This window comes from Acanthisitta chloris, unplaced genomic scaffold, assembly GCF_000695815.1.
Source record: "Acanthisitta chloris isolate BGI_N310 unplaced genomic scaffold, ASM69581v1 scaffold16989, whole genome shotgun sequence".
Classification (NCBI taxonomy): domain Eukaryota; kingdom Metazoa; phylum Chordata; class Aves; order Passeriformes; family Acanthisittidae; genus Acanthisitta; species Acanthisitta chloris.
Genome location: NW_008691031.1, coordinates 52,427 through 74,926, shown reverse-complemented (window position 1 = coordinate 74,926; position 22,500 = coordinate 52,427). Strand labels below are relative to the sequence as shown.

The following is a 22,500-nucleotide window of genomic DNA, read 5'->3' as shown; positions in this document are numbered from 1 at the left end:
AATGTAACACAATGTTTCATGGAGCCAAACACCTTATGCCAACAAATGGGAACCAGTGGGAAAAATAGTAAATTATTTTTCATCTGGTAAATTCTACCAATGGAATATCCATAAACAAGAAGCAGTCTCTTTAAGCGGTCTCCTCCTGTTCATTCAGAAACTAGAAGACATTCTGAGGAAGAGAAATTTTAATCTTTCAAATGGCCAAATATGGTTTGTTACAGTATTTGATACCTGATGCTCTAAATTGGAGCTGTATGTCCTACCTCTGTTCCTTCAGTGGGTATCAGTTCTGCCCTCACCTGAGTAAGTATATAGCACCAAAGTCAAAAGCACTCATCTTTCCATTTCAGTTTTGGCTTGTTTTCATACATGGTTTTTAAAGACCAACACATTGGTTTCTGTGTAGAAAAATTCCACAAAATCTATGAGACTCCCAGGTTATGGAAAAAGGACCACTGAAGTGAATTCACTTAAAAGGAATGACACCAAAGAATGAAAGTAAAAGCAGATAAGCTAGAGAAGGTGAGAGCATGTCTTTAAAAACAAGTTTTCCACAAGGTCTAGTAATAAAATAGGAATAGTTCACACTGAAGAATAATTGCTTCTAGACTGTTCTTAATATGTTTATCAATTTTCCTTACTTATCATGCCAGTAAGAAATGTAAAACATCTCTATTACTCTAAGTTAATACTTGGGTTAAGTGTGGACCAACCAGATACAGTGACATACAAGTTAGGTAAGTCACTTTACCACCTGCTTTGAATCAAAACTTCTATATGAATCCATTTTGAACATACGAGGAGAATTTTGGTCTATATTTTGAATGTTCTGTTTCTTGGCTGGTGCTGCTTCTGTGCAATTTTCATAATTCCATGTGAGAGCTTTTCAGCTGGATGGCTTTTGTGGCAGTTCCCAGCCATGTGCTGAAAATTTGCCCACCCATTTCTCTGGTTAATGATTTTGTTTTCCCAGAAAGGAAACAGTGAATGTTTTACACATTGTGACTTTTCTTTCTTCTGGGAAAAAATACAAACAAACCAACAACAACAAATGAAGACCACATAGAAAGTTGTATCTCTTATGTCCACTATTCCTCCAATGCAAAGTTGTGGGAAGAAGAAAGACAAACTGATGCTGTCAGGATTCCTTCCCACCAAGATTAGGGGCAGCAAGAATGATTTACTTTGATGTATTGTATTCTTTCTTGCTATGTAATATTCTGTGAAGGTTGACGATATAATGGCTTAAAAGACCCTTTATGATGTAAATCTGGATATTTGAGACCTAACTGAACTTGGTGAGACTTTGTGTACTAGCCATACAATGAGATGGATTTTTAAATGCTTGGAGCAGTGTTCTATGTTTTCCCAAACTCAGAGACTTTCCATATAAGCACAGACGAATAATCATACAGCTGCCTCTTGTACACTAGCAAATGGAATATGCCATCTATTTTTAAGGGGTGAAGAGAAGAGTATATCCTCAGAAGCAGCCTCTGAGAATTCAGTTAGATGTGCATTGCATGTAAAAAGTAGTACAAAAGGCACTGGAACTTTCTTTCTGATGTGATTGATTGTTGCATGTGATGGTCAGCTGTCACTTGTGAAAAATAGCAGTTTATAAGCTATGTGGTCAAATGTGAGGTCCCAGTATCAAAGCATTATAACATAGCATTAGAGAAGCAGCATAAAATATTCATCTTTTGGCTTCCTTGGAATTGGACACAAATGCTGGAGAGCATCATTCTACCCTGCCTCCTCAGGCCTTGTTTTGTTTGATCATTCCCGAAAAAAAAAGGCTAAAAAAAAAGATTCCAGGAAATTTGTTGTTCACAGTTGTTGGATATAAATTGATTAAGTTTGCAGGCAAATTGAAATTGTAATTAGCTCTGGTAAAATGAAGAAAACATACAAGTAAAACCTAGCCAAACCTTGTGGTGGATGGCTATCATGTAAAAACAAGTCATGGCAAAAGTGTGGCATTTTGTGAGCTGGAAAGTAACGTAAAAAGACATCAACACACCGAGAGGGACGGAGAGGGGTTGGTGCAGTGAGGGAGCAGTGGTGAAGTCCTGCAAGTGTGGATCATTTTTCTCTTCACACCCTCTTGAGGTAAAGAAATCATCATGGATTAGCTTGTTCTGGAGTGATAACAGGTGAGATAAAAGGACTGAGCAGAAGGACTTGGCACTGCCTGTCCGAGGGGACAGGAGTGGAAGTGTATCTGGTAATGCCATAACTTGGATACATGGGAAACTGTTAGTCGGTGTTGAGCTGTGGATGAAGTGCAACTGTTTCTGTGGTGCTGTGGTAGAGTAGCACTAGCTCTAGTTCCCGTTATATTGTGTTTATATGTCTTGTTGTAGTGAGTTTGTGTCTGTTTCTGTGGTGTCAATACGTCGTGTGGTGGCCGTAGGGTTCGGGGTGTTTTCCGTTCCTTGGGTAGTGCATTCCTTAATGACGACAAAGGAAGCAAAGAATGGAAGTTAACAGCTTATCGACTTTTGTGTCTATTTTGTAGCAGTGCTGCTTTCCAAAACAAAACAAAACCACTGTTGTGCCATAGACTACACCCTGCTGATTGTATGATAGGGCACTGACTTCCACATATAAACATACAGACATCCATCAGTGCAGTATCAGGTACCTGAACTTGATACACATATACCACATGATACATTTCTGCATATTCTTCATTCACAATCCAAATGTTTAGCAGCAATCTATTAGGCACTTAAGCAGCCTTATTTCCCTTGATTTGAGCAGTGAAAATCCCAGAGCTTCTGGTATAAATGACATTATATTTAATTATAGACCATGAAGAGTCTTCAGGTTGCACTGGAAGGAAGGAAGTGCGCAGCAATTCATTCATGCATTAGCTGCTTTTCAATATGTTTTCTTAGCACTTATAAAAATGTATAGTCCTTAGAGAGGCAGCACAGCTGTGAAATGATTTGCACTGTCCAGTGTGCATGTAATAGTCCATCTGCCTTTAGGATACATTTAAAGTCTTTTTAGTAATTCCAACAGTTACCATATAATCCCAGCACCCGAGTTTCCTGAAACTGGGCTTCATGTGGGCTACATGTTGGTTAAAAAATTGCATGAGTTAATAATTTCCTTGCCCTAAATTTTGCAGACATAAGGTGTTGTCAGTATATACATGACTATGCAATTCCAATGAATACTAATCTGAAGTAGAACGAATGATCTTTTAGCAAATAATTTTTTATTGGAAAACACAACTGTGAACAGTGAAAAATTCAAACTTTACCTTCCAGGTAACTTTTACTGCTCTGATTCAACTTCCAGTTTCAGGAATCCTAAAACCAACAATATTTCTAACTGTCAAATTGTATGACAGTAAGGAGAGGAATAATAAGATCAGAAACTACGGCAAACAAAAAAGTGTTGTTATATTGTATCTGTTTTCACCAGATCAGCTTTTCATGATTTTGGCTGATTTTGGAGGAGCAGACTTTTTTTTAGATTACACCTGAATTGACTGGTACATTAGTTCTTGTTTGCCATATCTCTCAAGAAGTCTGAGCAGAATAAAAGAGTGCAGAAATTTCTGATGAAAGTAATTTTTCCTTTATTGGATGAGAAAATTAAGCTGATGATTTACAAATGATTGTGCAAAACTGGCAAATGCCACACAAACAGTTCTTTTCAATCTACTGGTGAGACCAAATTTTGACTCATGCAATACAAAATATCTGCAGAGACACTACGGCATAAGATGAAGTTGATAAGGCAGATAATGTTCTCTTCGCCAATTTATGTGTACTTTTCAGAGTGCTGGAAGTGTCTTTTCCTCAGGTACAAAACAGACGTGCACAAGTCAATAAGTGACACGAGTAAAAAAGGAAGTGATAGGGCCCAGAAAGTATATGTAGGTCCATTTTTGTTTTTCAGCAGAATATGGTCCTGCAGGTGGTTTGTGGGATACTTCCATTTGCCTTATCTCCTTTTTCCCTAGAGGAGAAGAGTGTCTGTCTATGATAAATAAATTTTGAATAACCAAAAGCATCCCAAGGAGTGGTGCTGTGGCCTGAACAGCAGCAGCTGCTGGCTTTGCTCTTGGGAAGTGGGGGCAGTGCCTGGGGAGGAGACAAGTGCCAGAGCTGATGCCCGAGGAGAAATGGCAACACAGCCCCTTAGAGCAGTCCCACGACCTTCATTATGTCCTTGCAGCTGCTGAGGTTGGAGCGTGCTGGACATCGGCCAGCTGAGAATTTGGGATTATGCTTTGAAGCCTGAAGTAATCCCTTCTTTAAATATGTCTTTACTCCGAGAAGTAGGAGTTTGGTGCAATAATGTTTTCTGTGGTCATACACATGAAGAGGGTTGGCATCTGGCCGAGCATCACTTTTATACAGATAAATCAGTTTTGCCTCCAATGTTAGAGACAAAGTGAAGGGCATATAAAGTTCTGATCAGGAATATAAGTGCCACAAGATCAATTAACATAGTATAAATGATGAGGCCTGACTCTGCCTTCATGGGTCTTTATTTTTTATTTAAGTAACCTGCAGAAATGAAGTGAATGGGATGCCAAAATTAATGAGAACATAACATTGAAAGTATTAAGATTCAAATAGTGTTGGACCTGAAAGGGAAGATACGTAACCATTTTGGTCAGATCTCAGGCTCACACAGCTTATCACTGTGACGTCTGTAGTAATTGTTTTCAGTAGAAATTACAGAATGAAGTTGACTTGTGCAGAGACTGTCTTGTATCTGAAGAAATGGACTTTGTATACTTAGTTGGTTTAACAAATACTATCCTATTAACTGCCCAATCAGAAGTGCTGCAAATGAATAAATAATTAGGTTCCACATATGTGCGTTAGATTCATCTTCTGCAGAGATGTTAAAATTTTACAGCTTTGATTATTATAGAGAAATGCTCTGCTGAATATTTAATTCTGTAAATAAGAGTTCATCTGGCAAACATCATTGACAGTGCACTGTCTCAGCCAGTCAAGTGCAAACCCAGAGCGAAGGCCTGAAGGGAATATCCAGTATCTAACATCAGCATCCCAGCTTTAGTTTTCAGAACAAGCCACACAGGAAATTCCCACACATATTTAGGGCATCACTGTTTATTTGCACACTGTGCTTTGGTTTTAACTCTTGATAACTGTGAGTTGTGCAGATGTCTGTCCTGCAGTTCTTTTCTGTTTTCCATTTTTTGTACACCCCGGAGACACATTTTCTGCTAAACCTATCCCTTTGTCCTGATGATCAGCTCAGGGATTCCCATGTTTTACCTGTACAGAATGTATCGATACAGGAGCTTCAGGCTCAGCTTGAGCAGGAGACAAGACTTCACCGAGAGGAGCAAGAAAAGTTTACAGAAAGGATCGTCCAGGTAAATACAAAACTCACCTGCTGGGAGAGACGCATGACCATGATGTGTGGCATGAACCTTGTTTGTCAGGACTATGGGAACTTGTGTCCTGTTGGCTGTGCCTGTGTGACCTCATCCAAATAAATGAAGAATCTGGAATTTGGGGAAATGTGAACTCAAGCCTATTTTGCCACTGTGAATCTGGCATCTCTGCATGGTGGAGAGAGGTTTTGTCCCCCACTGTATGGGGGAAGTCACTGTAGAGACGTGAAGTACTGCATGGAGATATATATCAGCCCCTTCAGCTCTCTGTGGGCTGGGGAAAGCTGTGTTTGATCTCTGGGAGCACAGTGGGACTCTATGCCTTATTCTGACTCCTCCTAGCCTAAAGAAAATCCCACACTTCCCTGAAGTTGGAGTTGTTACACACACATAACTGAGATACAAATCAGGACTTTCTAGTATTTCTCAGTACGCCATGCTTCTAACCTTCTTATTAATGGTGAATAAATCATATTTTGTTACATGGGCTCCCCCTACTCTTTCAAAGACTGGAACAGATTAGTCCATCATTTTGTGATCTCTAGCTCCTAGAGTGAAAAAAACCTGTTGCTAATTTTTGCGGGCTGTTTGGCTCTTAGCTGAAGTTTCCTTTTTAAATTTACTTCATAGACTAAATTCAGCATAATTGTTGCATAGTGTAAAGCATTTTTCCTTCTGCCAACTAATTTCTTTACACTCAACTGGTATGTGTCCATTTTTTTCATGACTAGATTTAATTTCCAGTTGATCTCCCAAGGAACTTTCCATTGGAGACTTCTGAGGGCAACCAGTCATTTGATTTCCTTCCTAGTTGTCTTGGCTGTGAAAGCTTTCTGGAAGCTATACCTGGCTCTTAAAGTGCTTTTCTTTTGCAAGAAGTATCCCTTGAAAAAGCATAATGCTCTATGAATCTACTTCCACTAGGGTCTTCTGCAAGAATTTGCGACCACAGGGACTTAGATCATAACAGCTTGTAAAAACAATGAAAAAAGCAGCAAAATCAAAGCTAACCCTTCATGTTGACAGCCAGTAGAAATAGAGGAATAAAAGCATCTTTTGGATTCTTCATTTTTTTTCCAGATTATGCACATCCTGTTGATACTGTTCCTGGTTTGTCACCTTCCAGGATTTCTGGTGGAAATGACTCAGATCTTTGCTGTATTTAACCATAACTTCATTTAGTGGAAGAACCTGCATCAACACCAAGTCTATTTGTTTCTTCCTGTGAAAACTAAATTTTAAATCAGCCCCTTTTTTACTATTTCATTTTTAGGAATGCTTAATGACATCAAATGGATGTGTGCTAGCAGTGTACAGTCTCCATGAGTGTTACTGGGAGTTGTATGTGTGTTTTTTGGGCCGTTGCAGCTAATTAAGCTTCATTTTAAACACATTTCAGATAGCAAATGCTATAAATAATTTTAATTTAATCAGGAACTTTTTAAAGCATAATAGCATAGGTTTGTATTATGCCAGAGCACATCATTTAAATGGTGGGTAAGTCCTTAGTAAACCACCTAGTATGGACCAGTAGCCTGTGTCAGAAGCATCTGAATGTTACAATGAAAATCTAACATATATTTCTTAGCTGTATTTATTGCTAGGGAGTCTTTATTCCCATTCCAAACATTTTTTTGTTGCAGGGTGTGTTCTAATGGTTTGAATTGTTGTGGTCATTAGTGTACTGTGGCTTTCGTAGATTTCATCTATGGAGCTGGTCAGGAAAGGGAAAGGCTCTTGTTCTGCAGAATGGAAAATGATAGAAACTGGCATCTGTAGGCAGTGACTCTGTATTTGTTTTCCATATGCCTTTTCTTCATCAATGTGAACCACAGCATGGTCAAAGTGGAAACACTATCTCATCCATGCAGAATATGAGATCTTGTACAACTAACTTGTACAAGTGCTGTTGGGTACAGGTCATGCCTTGGTTTTATTTTGACATATTGATGGAGAAGTCATGTTTAAAGAATGTTTCAGCTGGCCTTGTGTTGAAACAGGTGCAATTATGTGTCCTCCAAAGAAAGCTTTTCTTGGTGTTTCTAGTACTGAAGTTGAGATAAGTTGAATGCTGAGTTGCAGCCTATTCCTGTCTCTTCAGTTCCTGTGTGTGTCCCAGACAGTCATGTCAGAATGAGAAACTGTTCACAGTTCAGATTCCTTCAAGTATGAACTGTGAAAAGTGAGGGACCAGTAGCTGTATCTGAGATACTGAATGTGGTTCCTTCAGAAGTGTTTACCTTGTAGAAGCAGTGGGAAATGTAGTCACAGAGAAAAGGGTGCGTCTGTGGCTGGCAGGGAAGAGGCAAGGATGATATTCCAGTTTGTCTGAGGGGCAGCTGTGGTCCCACCTGGTAGGAAAGGCTGCAAATGCATTTAGCAGGTGTGATATGTGCAGCAGTGTGGGGTGGTGACTGCTGGGAACCTACTGCAGGGATACAATCAAGTGAGGGAAAAAATGTGAGTGGAACAAAATGTTTAACCAGCATCAGAGGTCTTGTGCTTCTTTAAGGTAAATATGAACTTCCACAGCAGGCTGCTTGCATTGGTTATCTAAGCAAAGCTTATCGGCCGCTGTCCTTTAATTTCCTCAACAGTTATAACTGCTGAGGAACTTACTGAGCCAAACTCAGTAGCTCCTCACTACTGATGAAAATTAGAGATTTCAGTTTGCCCAGTAAAGTACAAGTCCCAGAGAATGCCCCAGGACATCACCTCATTGACATACTGTCTGTCATTCCATTAAAGCTGGAGGAGGAGCATATGCAGACCCTGCGGAGGAAGGACTTGGAAGTGCAGAGCTTGACTTTGCAGAACAAACTGGAAGAGAAGACCTGGAGCCAGGAGAAAAGTCTGATGCAGCAAGAACTCAGGCATTTCAAGCAGGACACCTTTCTCCTGTATGTCAAGCTGAAGTGGCTGCTGAAACACTGGCGGCAAGGCAAGCGAATGGAGGATGAAGGGGAGGACACATTAGAGGTAACTGTCCCACCTTAATAAGTCAAGTGAGTTAAAAGTGGTGAAGTATGGGATGTCCCTTCTTTAAGTGTACACTCTAAGTATGATGTGGCATCAGCAATTTTATAACTGCACATGGATTGAAAGGGGATTCAAATTAAACGTGAAAGCTTTTTGTGAGTTGGCTTGTGCTAAATTATATTCTCTATGATATGTTACAGATTGGCCATCTTTAAATCAAAACCCTTAACTAGTAACAACATCTGGTCCTGAAAAACTGTCTCATAGTAAATGAAAATTTAATTAGGTCTTAAAGATATGACTCCTGAATAATTTTTTGAAAGGAAAAAAATGCACATTAGCAGGTTGAGGGACTCAAATCTGTTGAGTGCTGTTGTTTTTCTCATTGTGTGCACAGTGTGTTCCTTACAAAGCCTTCAGCAACACAGATGGAAGGAAGCTCTGTTTTCATGTTGGCAGGAGAATTATACAGCTTCTTGTGGGAACTTAGAGTGAATCATTCTTGTTCCTCTTCTCCATACACATGTCTGTCAGCAGCAGTACACCAGTCGTCATCATGGTGATTTTCCAAGCAGAGACTAAATTGAGAACAGGAATTTCAGAAGTACATAGCAACCTGGAATCCCCAAGCTGACACATCTCAGCAGGGGTGTGATTGCCAGCCAATATGCACTGTGAAGAAAGGTGCTGCTCAATTGTGTTGAATTGCAGACCCTGAATTACCATTTGCTTTGAAAATCTTGTCTAAAGAAATAAAATAAGTTTAAGTGTTTGCCCATTCTGACATTTTATACAAAAATCATGAGAATAATAGATTTGTTTTGCAGGTTCATGCAATTCTGAAACTGTTTGCTAAGCAACTAAGTAGTTTTTCTCAGTATTTCTAATCTTTATGTGCCTAGTGTTTTTCAGTGTTTGCTGCATTTGGCAGTACAAGTAACCTTTCAGGTCTGGTAGGAGTATGCCTAATTTGAATACTCCAGTGTTTTGTATTCTTAGACAATGGGTGGATGTACATCTTTACATTCATCTGTTGTGGTAATATGAGTCAGAAAAAAGAGATAGGTAGCTATTTACAAATAATTTTCTTCTACTTCAGCAGTACTAATTGCTTCTATGTAAACTAACTCATCTTCTAATACCAAAATAGCTTGAATTTTTTGACTGTTTGGATTTTTTGACTGGCTAATTTATAATCAGACCAGCTCTAGTCATTGTTGGAGTCATGTTTTGCTAATGCATTAAATAAAGTTAAAGTGATAGATTTAGATATTTCCTAATCTCCCTACCTTCATTAGACAATCCACCAGTGTCTTCTATAGTTTTTCATTAATGCATGATGGATTATATCTTCTCAGCTGCATAGATCTATTTTGCAGGCCTGCATAGTTTTGTGTTCACATATGCAATGTCATGTATCACCCAAAGGTCATGTCTTTGGTCATGTCACCCAAAGATCAATTCTGTAGCCTACAGAACTGAAATCAATATATCCCACCACAGAGATGCAAGGGAAGATAGTCTCTTCCCTTAGTCCTTCAGTAGATTTCTGTACCTAGAGGTAGGTGGCAAAAGAGTGTTCATGAGTCTGATCTCTTGCATTTTAGATCGAGCACCCTGAGACCCTCCCAGACTTTGGCAGTCAGTCTGAGCAGAAGGTGAATGATGCAGAGCGAGAGGAGGAGGAAGAGGATGTTGTGTTTGCACTGACGGATTTCTCCCAGCGTCCCACTATGGAGAGTACTGATCATGGACCACAGCTGCAGACTGCAGAATTACTGCAGCAGCAGAAGCAGGTACTGCACTGTTCATATATCTGGCCCTGGGAATAGAAACCGTGGATTTTCCAAAGGAGTTCATTTTCTTGTGTTAAACCACCTAGAATCATACTTGTAAAAATACTTCTGGCTACACAGCAATTACAGTGGATTTCATCCATTATATTTAAATTGAAATTTAATCAGGAGCCACATGATTACTGTTCTTCTGTTGGCAGATGTTATCAGTGAAAAATCCTATTTCCTGTTGTGGCTGTTTGCCCAGAAACATCTATCAGTATGTGATGCTGTGCAGAATTTACATGCTTCTCTTGTCTGAGCACATCTATTGTATTCTACTGTCAAGCTTTTAGCTAGAAGATGTGATTTTATTTCTTTTAAATAATTTAAGAAACTAGCACATGTATTTAATGTTTCCCTTAGAGATGATGGGAAAACAATGTAAAAGTTCCTTCCTGTCATTGGGCTCAGTTTTAAATGTCTAAAAGCAAATCATCCTAACTTTTCCCTGACATCTCCTGTGCCCAGACTGTGTCAGATGTCAGAGCACTGCCGTATATCATAGCTTTTTACTTTCTGCATTTAATATCTTAGCAGTCCTAACAGTACTAATAGCAAACACTGAAAGGAGACAAGCTTCTTGTGTTTTTAAAATGGAAACCATTCATATGAGAGCATCCTGTTACATGGAATTATTTGTAATCATAAATAGAATGGAGCATGAATTCTGTGTAAAACACAACTTCAGTGAAAAAAAGTCTTGAATCTATATGCCTTGTGTCCCATCTCTATCTGGGGCCCTTAACTTGGAAACCTGCTCCACAGTGACAGTTCTCAAGCAAATACGTACTCTCTATGACCACAGTACTTTGCTGGAGCCCGGGCAGGACCTGGGGATTGTGTGTGTCTTTGCATTTCCATTCTTTGCCTTGAATTCCCCAGACTCTCATGACTATGTACAACCTGTTTGCTTATTGCCTACATGGTGTAACAGACAGGCAACAGGCAACAGTAAGTCTCTATCCTATTATGAGGTTAGGCTGGTGCTGGGAGAAGAACAGGGTGTTTTGTAATGTCCGTCTCTAGCTCAAGATGTAACTTCAATTAGAATTTCCATTTGAATAAAAATAGTAGAGATCTGTGGTCTTTGTACTGCTTCATGTTTTACTTTGTATATACAATTTTGCTTTCCCTTTTCATCATGCTAGCTGACAACTCCATTCCCTAGTCATTATTTTCTGTGAAGTGTGTTACCAAGTTAATATTCATTTAAACAGTTTGGCATTTGGAAAGGTTCTACCCTGCTGTCACCCAGACCCATCACTGTCCTCCTCTCAGCAAGCTCATTTCTGGTAGAGGTTGTAGAAGGCCATGAAAGAGATTCTCTTGAACACATCATTTTAACTGCATTCTATCTGAAGACTGATATTATTTAGAATGAGTAAAATCAATATAAACCAACATACTATTTCCATACAAACTCTGTCATGTACTAACTTTCCATATAGATCTCATAAAATTGCCAAGAACATTCAAATAAAAAATGTCCTCTTTGAAATAACCATTGCTTAGGCATTGATCTCAATTAAGGTGGAGGAATGGGGAAAAGATTGCTTACAATTCATTTCTATGTACATTGCAGCAGTGGCAGCTAATCTTGAGCAAAAAAATGATCTGTAGGAACAGACCACATCTTAGTTCCCCTCATGGCAGTGAAGAGTACATAATATCCAAATGGACATGTGAAAGTAAAACAGGTTTCTTGCAGGATAAAAAGTCTTATTTCAACACCACAAGAATGAGTGAGTTTGCTAAGCATTTCTCATTTTAAGCACTATTATTTGTTTTGCCCACTCATGCTAGTGCATCTTCTTAGAAGCACTGCTGTGCTGAAAAACACCCAGGGCTTGGGGACTCTTCTGCAGGTTCCTTAAGCCCACAGCTGGAAAAAAACACTGTTTATACAGGGAATTTGCAGTAAGTGGTGTAACTGGAAGTCTCCAGCCTTTATACCTGCTCAGGAGAATCTGAAATTGATGGTTCTGCCTGACAAGCTCCAAGATTAAATGAATCAACATTTGTTAAACATCAGGAATGAAATTTTGAGATAGTCTAGGAGTGGCTGAGATAACTAGGTCAGAAGAAAGAAAGGGCTTATGGTAACTTGAGGTTACCCATTTATTTTTAACATTTAATGTTAATATTTTATGGCTTGTATTTTCAGCCCGCACTCTTGCTGCTGACTTTCTTACCCTGCCTGGAAAGTGGAATTGTTTTGAGAAAAAATTATAAACCCAAGAGGCCTTAATTTCAACAAGCAACTTTTAGTTTTATATTATTACGATTCGAGATACTAGACTTGGTAGAAAGTACACGTCTAACTTGTCTGGAATTTTTCTGTCACCAGTGTGTGGAGGGATGAAGGCACAGCAAAGGGGAAAGGGGAGAAAAAAGGTTAGTTGATGAGAGGCAGAGTAGATGGGCGACTGTGAGGAGGGTCAGTTCATCTTCCTCTGCATGGCATTGTCCCTTGGCTGGTAGATGAGGCACACAGCAGAAAGGGTCGGGCAAAGAACTGTCAAGGCTAAGAGCCAAGCTGGAAATCTGGTCACAGGCAGGAGTTAAACAGGCAAGTTGGACTGGTGGCACAGCAGAGGAGGGGTTGCTGCAAGTCAGTGTTTCTACATGTGTGATTAGAGATCAAGGAGAAAGGCCTGTGGAAAAGAGAAGAGCTTTGGTTCAGTTCATTAGAAAGGGTGAGATGCCTGTTCAGTGGTGTAAGATCAGGGGGATAAGAAGAAAAGAGTTTACATATCTGTGGCCCAGTGGAAAAAAAATTTTAAAACATTACAGTAGTGTTGTTGCTGGGAGAGGTGTCAAGAAAATCCCCAGTTAGATCTTTTCTAGCTTATAGAAAGTTTCTTTTCAAATCTTAGTTAAGAGAAAAGCCCAAAGGAAAAGTCGTTAAGCTCTAAATATACTAAAATGGATTGCACTAAGACCCAGCTTCCCTTTTGTCTACATCTTTGATTAGACAGAGAAAATACACAGTTCTTGTTTGCTGTTTGGGCTCCTGACCTTGTGTTTTAAATTGACTGCTCTACTAAACTGCTTGCAATACCAGGCTGTGGCTAAATTCTTGAGTGAAATTCTCAAGTAAAATTCTCAGTGAAAAAAGAATTGTGATTAAAACCAGAACCAGGCTGCAAACAACTGCTCTGGTCCCGAACCCTTCCAGAGTTGAAGGCTCCCATTTCTGCGGTTGACTCAACTTGGTAAATACTCCGAAGTCCTGGGATTTAACTGCAGTTTACTACAGAAGTTTTTGCTTGTTGTCAGCTGTTGTTTCTATAAATCTAGAGCTGTGGATACAGCAAGACTTTAAACTGTTTTTCTAAGTCTCTTATCTTAGATCAGTTATGAAACAGTCAGATTCCTCCAAGCTTTAAGTTTTGGAAACTAGCACGATACCAAAGAGCCATCTCCTTGCATTGGAAGACTGTCCAGGGAATCACAGTCATACCAAATTTCTTCTGCTGTACAACATCCCTGAAAGGAACGGGAACACCGTAGCAATACTTGTGTATCTACAGGACTTATTCTTCTGCAGAAGCTGTTTGGCAGTTTTATCAACAGAAATCTAGAGCATGTCTAGATGTAAATGTTGTATTTCAGAGCACATTCTCTCAAAAGTACTTTGCTCTCCAAAACCACTCCAGTTTGGCAAAACAGAAAAAAATAATCTCACAGCCCTCACCAATTTCAGACTGCAAATACAAAGTCATGCAAAAGAGACTTCTCCACAGGAATAAAAAGTATATAATCAAACTTGGATTTGTATTGGCAAGGTAACTAAAATCTCAGCAAGCACTGGGGCAGCTCGGGTAGTTGTCTCATAATAGTGACATTGATGTAATGCCTCTAGAAATAAGACATACCCTCATCCCAGTAGGCTAAAAACCTGCATTGAGGCTCTTTTGGCTCCTTTATGTACCAGGCCATCACTTCTTTCTTTGCAAACCTAATTTTATAGGGCTCTAAAATTATCAAATGTATGCACAGGAATGAGAGATGTAGCTTGCTCTAGTGTCATTTGGTTTTATTTTTCTTCTGCCTCATTCCCCTCACGGAGCCTTTAGAGTGCTTTGCCACAGAAAGGTTTATGCAGCAAACCAGAAAACACAGAGTGTGACTCTTGAATGAAAGCACTTCACAGACAGAGTTGGAATTTTCAAAGAGGATGAGACCAGATTTTGATGCATTCAATACCCAGCAGCTCCTGTTGTGACACTAAGGGCAAATCTTCAAAGGAGTTTTTATTCTGATTATTACCCAAGGGGCTTGAGATGTTTGGAGAATTTAGCCTTAATTAGGTATCAGAACAAAAATTCATGGTGGAAACATGAAATCTCATTGCATATTGAAAAGTAGGTGATCTTATATGCATGATGGAGACTGCTTCTGTATAGTAGGAAACTGCTAATTGGTATTAAATGTTAATGGAATTAATTCTGCTTCTGTGGGTGCATTTCTTACAAAACCCCATGTTGTACACCATCACATTTCATTAGCCCGAACAGCTTATAGGTCAGTCAATGAGCACCTGCAGTCGTTTCCCTGCATCTAGCAAGTTTTTGCTGATGAATCAAATGCCTTGGAAAACGTAGACCACATTTGTTTGTTTTTTAAAGAAGAAAGGCACTGTGGTATGTCTGATTAGTGATTACAGAAGTGGGTAAGGTGGGTTCAGGGATGCCAAAAATCTGATGGGCATTTGAAATCAGCTTAGTTGTCTGCATAAAATTTCTAAGTATTGTCATTGAAAAAAGCACATGAAAATTACTTAGATTTTTGCATGCATCTGTTTACTTGACTTGTCTTCAAAGAAGTCCCCATGTAGGTACTTCATGAAACACTAGATAAGAGGAATTGCAGGAAACAATGTAAGAATTGAGACAGCTAATTTGAGTTAGGCCTTCCTAAGGAAGCTAACACATTCATAAGAAACCAGGTGACTAAGTGCTGAATTTGTTGAGTAAGCTTCCCCATTTTTGTGCTCATGTTGTGTCTGCTAATCAAATATAATTTTCTTAAAAGTCTTTTCTATTCATAATAACTTGTGAGATACAATCTCTGGCTACTCTCTGGTCCTTGAGAGGCTCATTTGGTTTAAATTTTGGATAAATAAATCATGTTATATATTTCTGTTTTCTAATTCAATAACTGCAAAAAAAAACACCCAGTGGGAAACCTTTTATTTTACTCATCCAGAATGAATATTTAGAAAACATTTTGTGATATTTAACATCAAAATGACAGGTTTTGCAAGTCTCCAGAGAATATGCAGAAAGTAAATGCCAAACCTAAGAAAAAAAAGTTCGATATTTGAGTAAGTATACATGAGGTCAGCTCTGGGCTAGACTTTAACTCCATTCTTGGCTTCTGGCTAGCACAAGAGCACAGACAAAATTTTCAGTATGACCATGACACTCTCAACAAGACATGGACAGGGTTTGCACTTTGATCCTATCTGCAAGAGGGAAAGTGGCCTGCCTGGCAATTTTGCCTTTGGTACCAAGAAGGATGCTGCTGCAAAGCTAACCTGGGTGCAACTGCCTGGAGTGGAGCAGAAATATGAACTAGACTTGTGAAACATCTTAGCAGAGATGCTCAGCTCTAAACCTCACTTTTTTCCAAAATAATTTTATCGGATAATACAAAAGCATTGAAAATTAATCCCTTTTCTTTATATGTAGTTTACAAATATTTGGGATTTGATACTGAGCCATGACTGTATGTATGATATATTAGCTATTAGCAACAAACCTCAGGAATGATACTCTAGCTTTGGCTTACAGTATTAAAAAAGAAGTTACTACAGATGCCCCTAATGCAGATAGTTGCTTGGTGCCTTTTTCAGTGTGACTTGAGTATCTTTGGCTTTCATGGAGCGTCAGGACTAGGGATAACAGGAAGTAGAATCATAGAGTCATTTAGTTTGGAAAACATCCTTAAGATCATCAAGTCCAACCATGAACCAACCATACACAGCCAATTCTACCACTAAACCATGTCTCACATCATCCATCCGTCCATCCATCCGCCACATCCACACACCTTTTAAATACCTCCAGGGATGGTGATACAACCACTTCCCTGAGTAGCCTGTAGGCAGAGAAGGCATTGCTATTCCTAGTTTCTTCATACAAAAGGTTAGCCCAGGCACTTTCCCTTCCGTGGACGCATAGTCATTTTTCCTCCTAAAAATGAAACTGGAGATTAAAGCCATCCAATGACAGCATTTTGTTTGCTTTGTTGCATCAGGCAAGTGAAAATCGGAAGCTCCTGAATGCTCTGAAGGGTTTGCTGGATGACTTCCGCTCAGAGCTGCGAGACGAGGAGCGTGAGCGCCAGGGGCTCCAGCAGCAGTATGCCCTGCACAAGGCAGCCTGGGAGGTGGAAATGACTGAACTGAAGTGTCGCCTCCAACAGGTAACATCCCCTGTGTCCAATACCCATAAAGAATGGCTGAGGTGCTTAATGAGACATGAAATATATGACAGCCAGGAAAGGGACTATATTTATGCATTTTACCCTGGTGCCTGAAAGCACCTCCACCAAAGCCTGAGCAAAGTTTTGCTTCTTGAATTGCCCCTTGGATTTCCAATTGTCCCATTCCAATTGCCCATGTAGTAAGTACTGTGTAACGTAGGTGAAGACAAAGGAACTGAACCTTTAGAATAAAGGAACTGAACTTTTTGCTGTATTTTTTCAGAAGAATTGGCTGGTAATGTATCAGCTGTGGTAATGAGACGTGGGTGTCTATTTATTGGAGAGAAAAATGTCTTGATGTTGGCACGCTCACAATTATCTCGTCACTGTGCCTTGTCACATAACAACTGTGGTATTTGGTGCATAGGAGAGAAATGAGTGATTTAATAATCCCAAAGTGATAGATCAATATATTAATATTAAATCAATTATTTACAGCTACTGGTTATTGATGGATGGTACTCCACTAAAGAGAGAGCTCTAGCTGCTTGCCATGGGGTACTGTTAGAAGTACTTATATAAAACCTAGTGCCAGATGCTTCAGTGTCATGTACAGCAGTTCACAAAGATGGACTGTTTCTGAAGCAACAAAAAAACCCACAAGAATTAATTTCCAAAGCTGGTGATATAAAAGCTCTTATTTTCTGCATTGAAGGGAGGGGTGGGAGAATTAATACATTCAGATTTTGATAAAAATTGTAGAGCTTCTCTGCAGAACAAAAATATAATAAAAGTATTCACTGTTGGGAGGGTGGTACACATAGAAAGATTTGCTGAACGTGAGAGGCTCCCTGTGATGCACAGAGCTGAGATGCAAGCACTGCTTTTCCTGCCCAGGTACTGTGGGCTGCTTTCCCAGAATGAAGGGAGAAACTTTCACTTTCAGCAGTTTTCTCTGAAAATTTAGATTCCCAGTTCAGCTGCTTATTAGTGCACACACATTTCCAAACAGCGTATCAGTTGAGACAGGAAACAAAATCAATCCCTATTTTTCTTCCACCCAGAGTAAAACCTTGATTACAGATTTGCCTTAAACTTGAGATGGTAACAAAGAACAAAACTTAGAGAAAGTTAGTCTGACAACAAACTGCCAGTTTAGACCTTGCTTGTTTTGCCTTTGCATGGGTGATGAACTCCCAGGCTAGTGCTTTGGCTAGTGTTTGGCACCAGGGCACTGCTGCCACTTCTGCTCAGTGAGAAGAAAGATTTGCACCCTTCACTCTGGGGCCTTTACCAGGCCTCTTGCTACCTCCACTGTTCCACTGATGATAATATATAACATACAGTAATTACTGAGCCAGGAGTTACTTTTTACATTTTTTCAGGCAAATGAAAAGAATGAAACTGGTCAATATTTAAGACATGAAACTGTCTTCCTTAGCCAATTCCCCACAATATTCTATTTCACAGTAAAAACAGATCCCTAGTGCAGTAGCAAAAAGATAGCACAGCTTTAACCAAATAATAGCCAAGTGTGTCAGGTTCATGCGTGTAGGACCTCATATGATGTCATTTTGTTGTGTTGATGAACCTACCTCCTGCTGTAAGTTTCCTATAGAGCTGCCAACATCCCAACACGGTCACAGAGAATCAAGGCTTTTTTAGTCTCCACTGCTGTCTTCACTACTGCTGTTTTCCAGCTCTTTTGTGAAGCAGTGGGTCGAATCACAAAAGCATTTTCCTCAAGAGAGTTAACCCCTAATTAATAGTCACTGGCAATTGTTTTGCGTTTTGATGCTTCAACTCTCTGTATAGGAAAAAAAAAAAGGGAAGAAAACTCTTTTGATACAAAAGCACTGCATATCAGTGGTGACAGTGTACTTTTGCCTGCTGCTTTGGAGCTGTAGCACTGCAAAGATCATTAAAATCTTGTCTGTCAGAAATGCACATACATCTTATTTGTCAGAAGGATCCATAGGCATTGTTTTTAAGATAACAAATAATTAGAGTTCTCCAAAATGTGGGATTGTGATAATGCTGAGGCAATACAGACTCTCAGTAATTTTCACCTTCCAGCTGGGCAAGTGAAAATATTCTGGGAATGGGAAACTGAGAAAAGTTTGGAAAAAGGAGGGAGTTGTATGGGGGGCCAAACCTTGCTTATGCTTTGAGAACTTGTATTAAGGACATGGACCCTCACTAGGACTCTGACCAGTTGTTCAGCTTCAGGATGCCTGAGGGGAATATAAGCTGTGGTGCACAAGAGGCATCTGGCCATCCTCAGCAGTTAGCAGGTTTAGGAAAGCCACGTCTAGACTATGCCCAGGGCCCACCAATGGAACTTTCCTCCATGATTGGAGTTGTTTTGTCAAAACAGAAGGAGAAGGACTCTTTCCTTGCCAGGTGTGTTTTTCTGCTTTCCATAGACACTAAGAACTGCCTCCTGAGTCATAAGACACCACCTCTGACTGAAGAGGAATTTAGGTCCCAAATCACCAAACACCAGGAAATTATTCTGAAGGTGTATCTGTGTATACTTGCCTTGGTTTTGAACTCATCTTTATACTTACAGATTTCCCATATTCTTCTCAAATGGGGCACAAGCTAGGGCTCTGGTGTGGGTGAGCCCATGGTCCAGCACAGATGACTTACTGTATTTTGGGCATGGCACTCCAAGGACAGCTATAGATTCTTGGGATATTGCTCTTCTGGAGCATGTTCTTTCTCCCCACTGCCTCTCAGTTTTCCTGCCCTTCACTACACCACTACCTGTCTTGTTTGCTGACTGAAAGGCTGAGAATTTGCCCAGTGATAGTGAAGAACTCAGTGATATAGGGGGAAAGAGAGAATGAGTCTTGTTGAGGTTGAACATTTTGGCTATATTTTTTGAGACTCAGAAAGATGGAAGAAGGAATTTCCTTTATAAGATAATCATACAAACTGCATCCTTGAAAGATGACTTACATGTATCACAAACAGCAAGTCCTAAACAGCCCTCTGTCAGGCTTAGGTGTAAGGCAATTGTACAGAGTTTACTGCATTAGTCCTTTATTATTTTGGCTGATCTCAGCTGTTCAGTGACACTCCTGAAGTTCATGATTATTTAGTGTTACAGTTATTTAGTAAACCCAGCAGGAACTTCCAAAAGTGACCTGTGTGGGGCACAGAGAATAGTAAAATTAAAGCAAGCAAACTCAAAGGAATGGGTGCCAGCATTGCTGACCCTGGCTTCATCCTCAACTTTGACTGCTGCAGCACCATGAAATGGAGCTGAGAACTTGTAGATAGACAGACAAAAGATGGGGCAAGAGGCCTTTACCTGAAGATAGCAGTGAGTTTGTAAACTAGCAGTGATATTTTTACATGTTGTTGAACTAACATGAGCAGTCAACATGCTGTGGTATTGTGTAGCAAGGCACCAAAGCTTTCTGGCTTCCTGAGGAGCTGTGCTGCCCAGGATGGTGTCTCCGTCTCCTGGGATGCCAAGCAGTTGTGTGCTGGACAGCCTCACACATCACTGCAGGTGCCACAAATTTACACTACACAAACAGGATAAGTGAGAAAGAGAGAAAGGCAGTGTCATGTTGACTTTGTTAAAATAGGATACTGTTCTTTTAAAGTTGATATTTTTGGTTGGTCACTTGAAAATAACTGAACTTTGGAAATTAGTGGTAGAGGATGCAGGTGTTTTAAGATTTCCCTGTCATCACAAGTGGCTGTAACAAGATGTTCTCTGCAACTCAGTACAATTTTAAATAACTCAAGCAATGACCTCTCAGTCATTTATTTGAGGAGGATGTTCCAGAGACTACTAAACATCACTCCTAAGTCCAGTCTGAACTTCCCTTTTCTCAGAAAGTTTGGGCTTGCTTTCCACATGGACAAGGTGAAGATGTTGGCCTCTCTTGCTAAAAGAATGTTTCCCAGCAGACCTGCAAAATGTTGCCCTCTCCTTTTTGAGGACAACTTTAACTTCAGAGGCAGAAATGAGTTTTCACTGCTTTTCACTCCAGTTCACCTGCAGAGCCATGGGATGGAGATGTATCCCATTCTGAGTCACTTGCACATCTACTGAGTTGTCAACAAAAGGTCTGGCTTCAGGGGTAAATTCTTCACTTGCTTGCACTTACAGAAAACCACTGAGCACTTTTTTCCCCTGACAACAGTCCAGCACTGGCCCAGGTTGACCTGTGAGGTTGTGCAATCTGCCTTTGGATGTTTGTCAGGATCCAACTGAACAAAGCCCTGCATAACCCAATCTGACCTCAGAACCTACCCTGCTGGAAGCAGGGGAATAGACTAGAGACCTCCTGACACCCCATCAAGCCTGTGTTTCCTATGAATCTGTTACCTTGGGCCAGCTCTTCTGATCTCATTGAGCTGACCCCTGAGCATGAAGTGAAGAAAGGATGGAAAGTGGCATCAGATAACTGCCCTTGAAATCCGTTCAGACACCAAAACCTGCAGATATATGTTACAATCTGATTAGTGAGAGATGTCTCTGCCCAAATTAAGGTGCAAATGAGACCATATGCCAAAGTCTATAATATGTCAATAACGTAACAATATAATTATATGGGGTTTATTTAACAATAAAGTGCGAGGTAGAGAGATAGAAAGATATAGGAAAGAGCAGGGGGAAAGAGAAAGTGGGAGACAGACAGAGAGAGGTAGTAGTCACCACCTGTGGATCCAGCAGCATCCAGTTGATCCTTTTTCACTCTGGACTTCTTGATGGTGGAGGTCCTGAGTTGTTCTTCTGGTGGCGGAGGTCCTGAATCATGCTCTTGGTGGTGGGGGTCCCAGGTTGCTTATCAGGGGGTACCACCTTTATACAGTCCAAATTCCAGGTATCCATGGAGGTGTATTCCTAATTTGCATGTGGCCTAAACAGTTTTGAGACAGGCAAGATATTCTTAAATTCCTTACAATATGGGGGGATGATCTTGGTACATCTCCTTCTGGTGCTGACACCCTCTTTTGTTGGAAGGTGGGAGGAGCTGTACAATAAGACTATTGTTGAGGATTGTTCTGGGAAAAGTCTCTTCAGAAGATGAATGCACTCTGCTTAGGTTCCAGGTGCACAGTGAGAGCACAAAAGCAGAAGAGTATCATAGAATCACAGAATGGGTTGGGTTGGAAGAGACCACAGGGGGTCATCTGGTCCAACCTCCCTGCTCAAGCAGAGTTATTCTAGAGCACATGGCACAGGATTGTGTCCAGGTAGTTCTTGAATATCTCCAGTGACCTCTCTGGGTAATCTGTTCCAGTGCACTGTAACCTGCACAGTAAAGAAGTTCTTCCTAATATTTAGGTAGAATTTCCTGTGCATCAGTTTCTGCCAGTTGCCTCTTGTCTTACTGGTTTGCAGTGCTGAGAAGAGTTTGGCTCCATCCTCTTGGCAACCTCCTTTAGATACTTATATATATTAATGAGGTCCCATTGTCCTCATGAGTACGTTGTCCCTGGTGATTGTTTCAGAAATGATGATGAGGTTGGAGTTTATCTCCATGTTTTCTTCATTGCTGGTACCCACATTCTGATCAGAAAGATCATAACTGATGCCTTAATAGCATGAACTGGTAGAGCTTGAGGAATTATTCCCTATAGTTTGTCTTAATTTTAAAACTTTTTTCACATTGAACATATTTGATCATTTATTGAGATCCTAAAGTCTAAGAATTGCCATCATTCTGCCATTACCCTTTGTGGAGTTAGATCTTTAACTCAAATCCATTGTCAGACACAGGCTGTTACCAGAGAAAATTTAACATCCTAGTAACATTTGACTTTAATGCCAGCTGGAAGGGAAGAGTGAGAACACCTCCGGAGAAACAGGCCTCGCTTCTG

General features: G+C 40.1%; 1 protein-coding gene across 1 annotated transcript in view; it reads left to right on the top strand.

The window, feature by feature from the left end:
• MTCL1 (microtubule crosslinking factor 1) overlaps positions 1 to 22,500 on the top strand; it is a 95,746-nt gene that overhangs the window by 53,740 nt on the left and 19,506 nt on the right. Inside the window, 5 exon segments of the mRNA XM_009082083.1 lie at positions 8,150 to 8,380; positions 9,988 to 10,176; positions 16,483 to 16,650; positions 22,452 to 22,498; position 22,500. The exon segment at position 22,500 is cut by the window's right edge and continues 195 nt beyond it. Coding sequence (XP_009080331.1) covers positions 8,150 to 8,380; positions 9,988 to 10,176; positions 16,483 to 16,650; positions 22,452 to 22,498; position 22,500 — 636 coding nt within the window.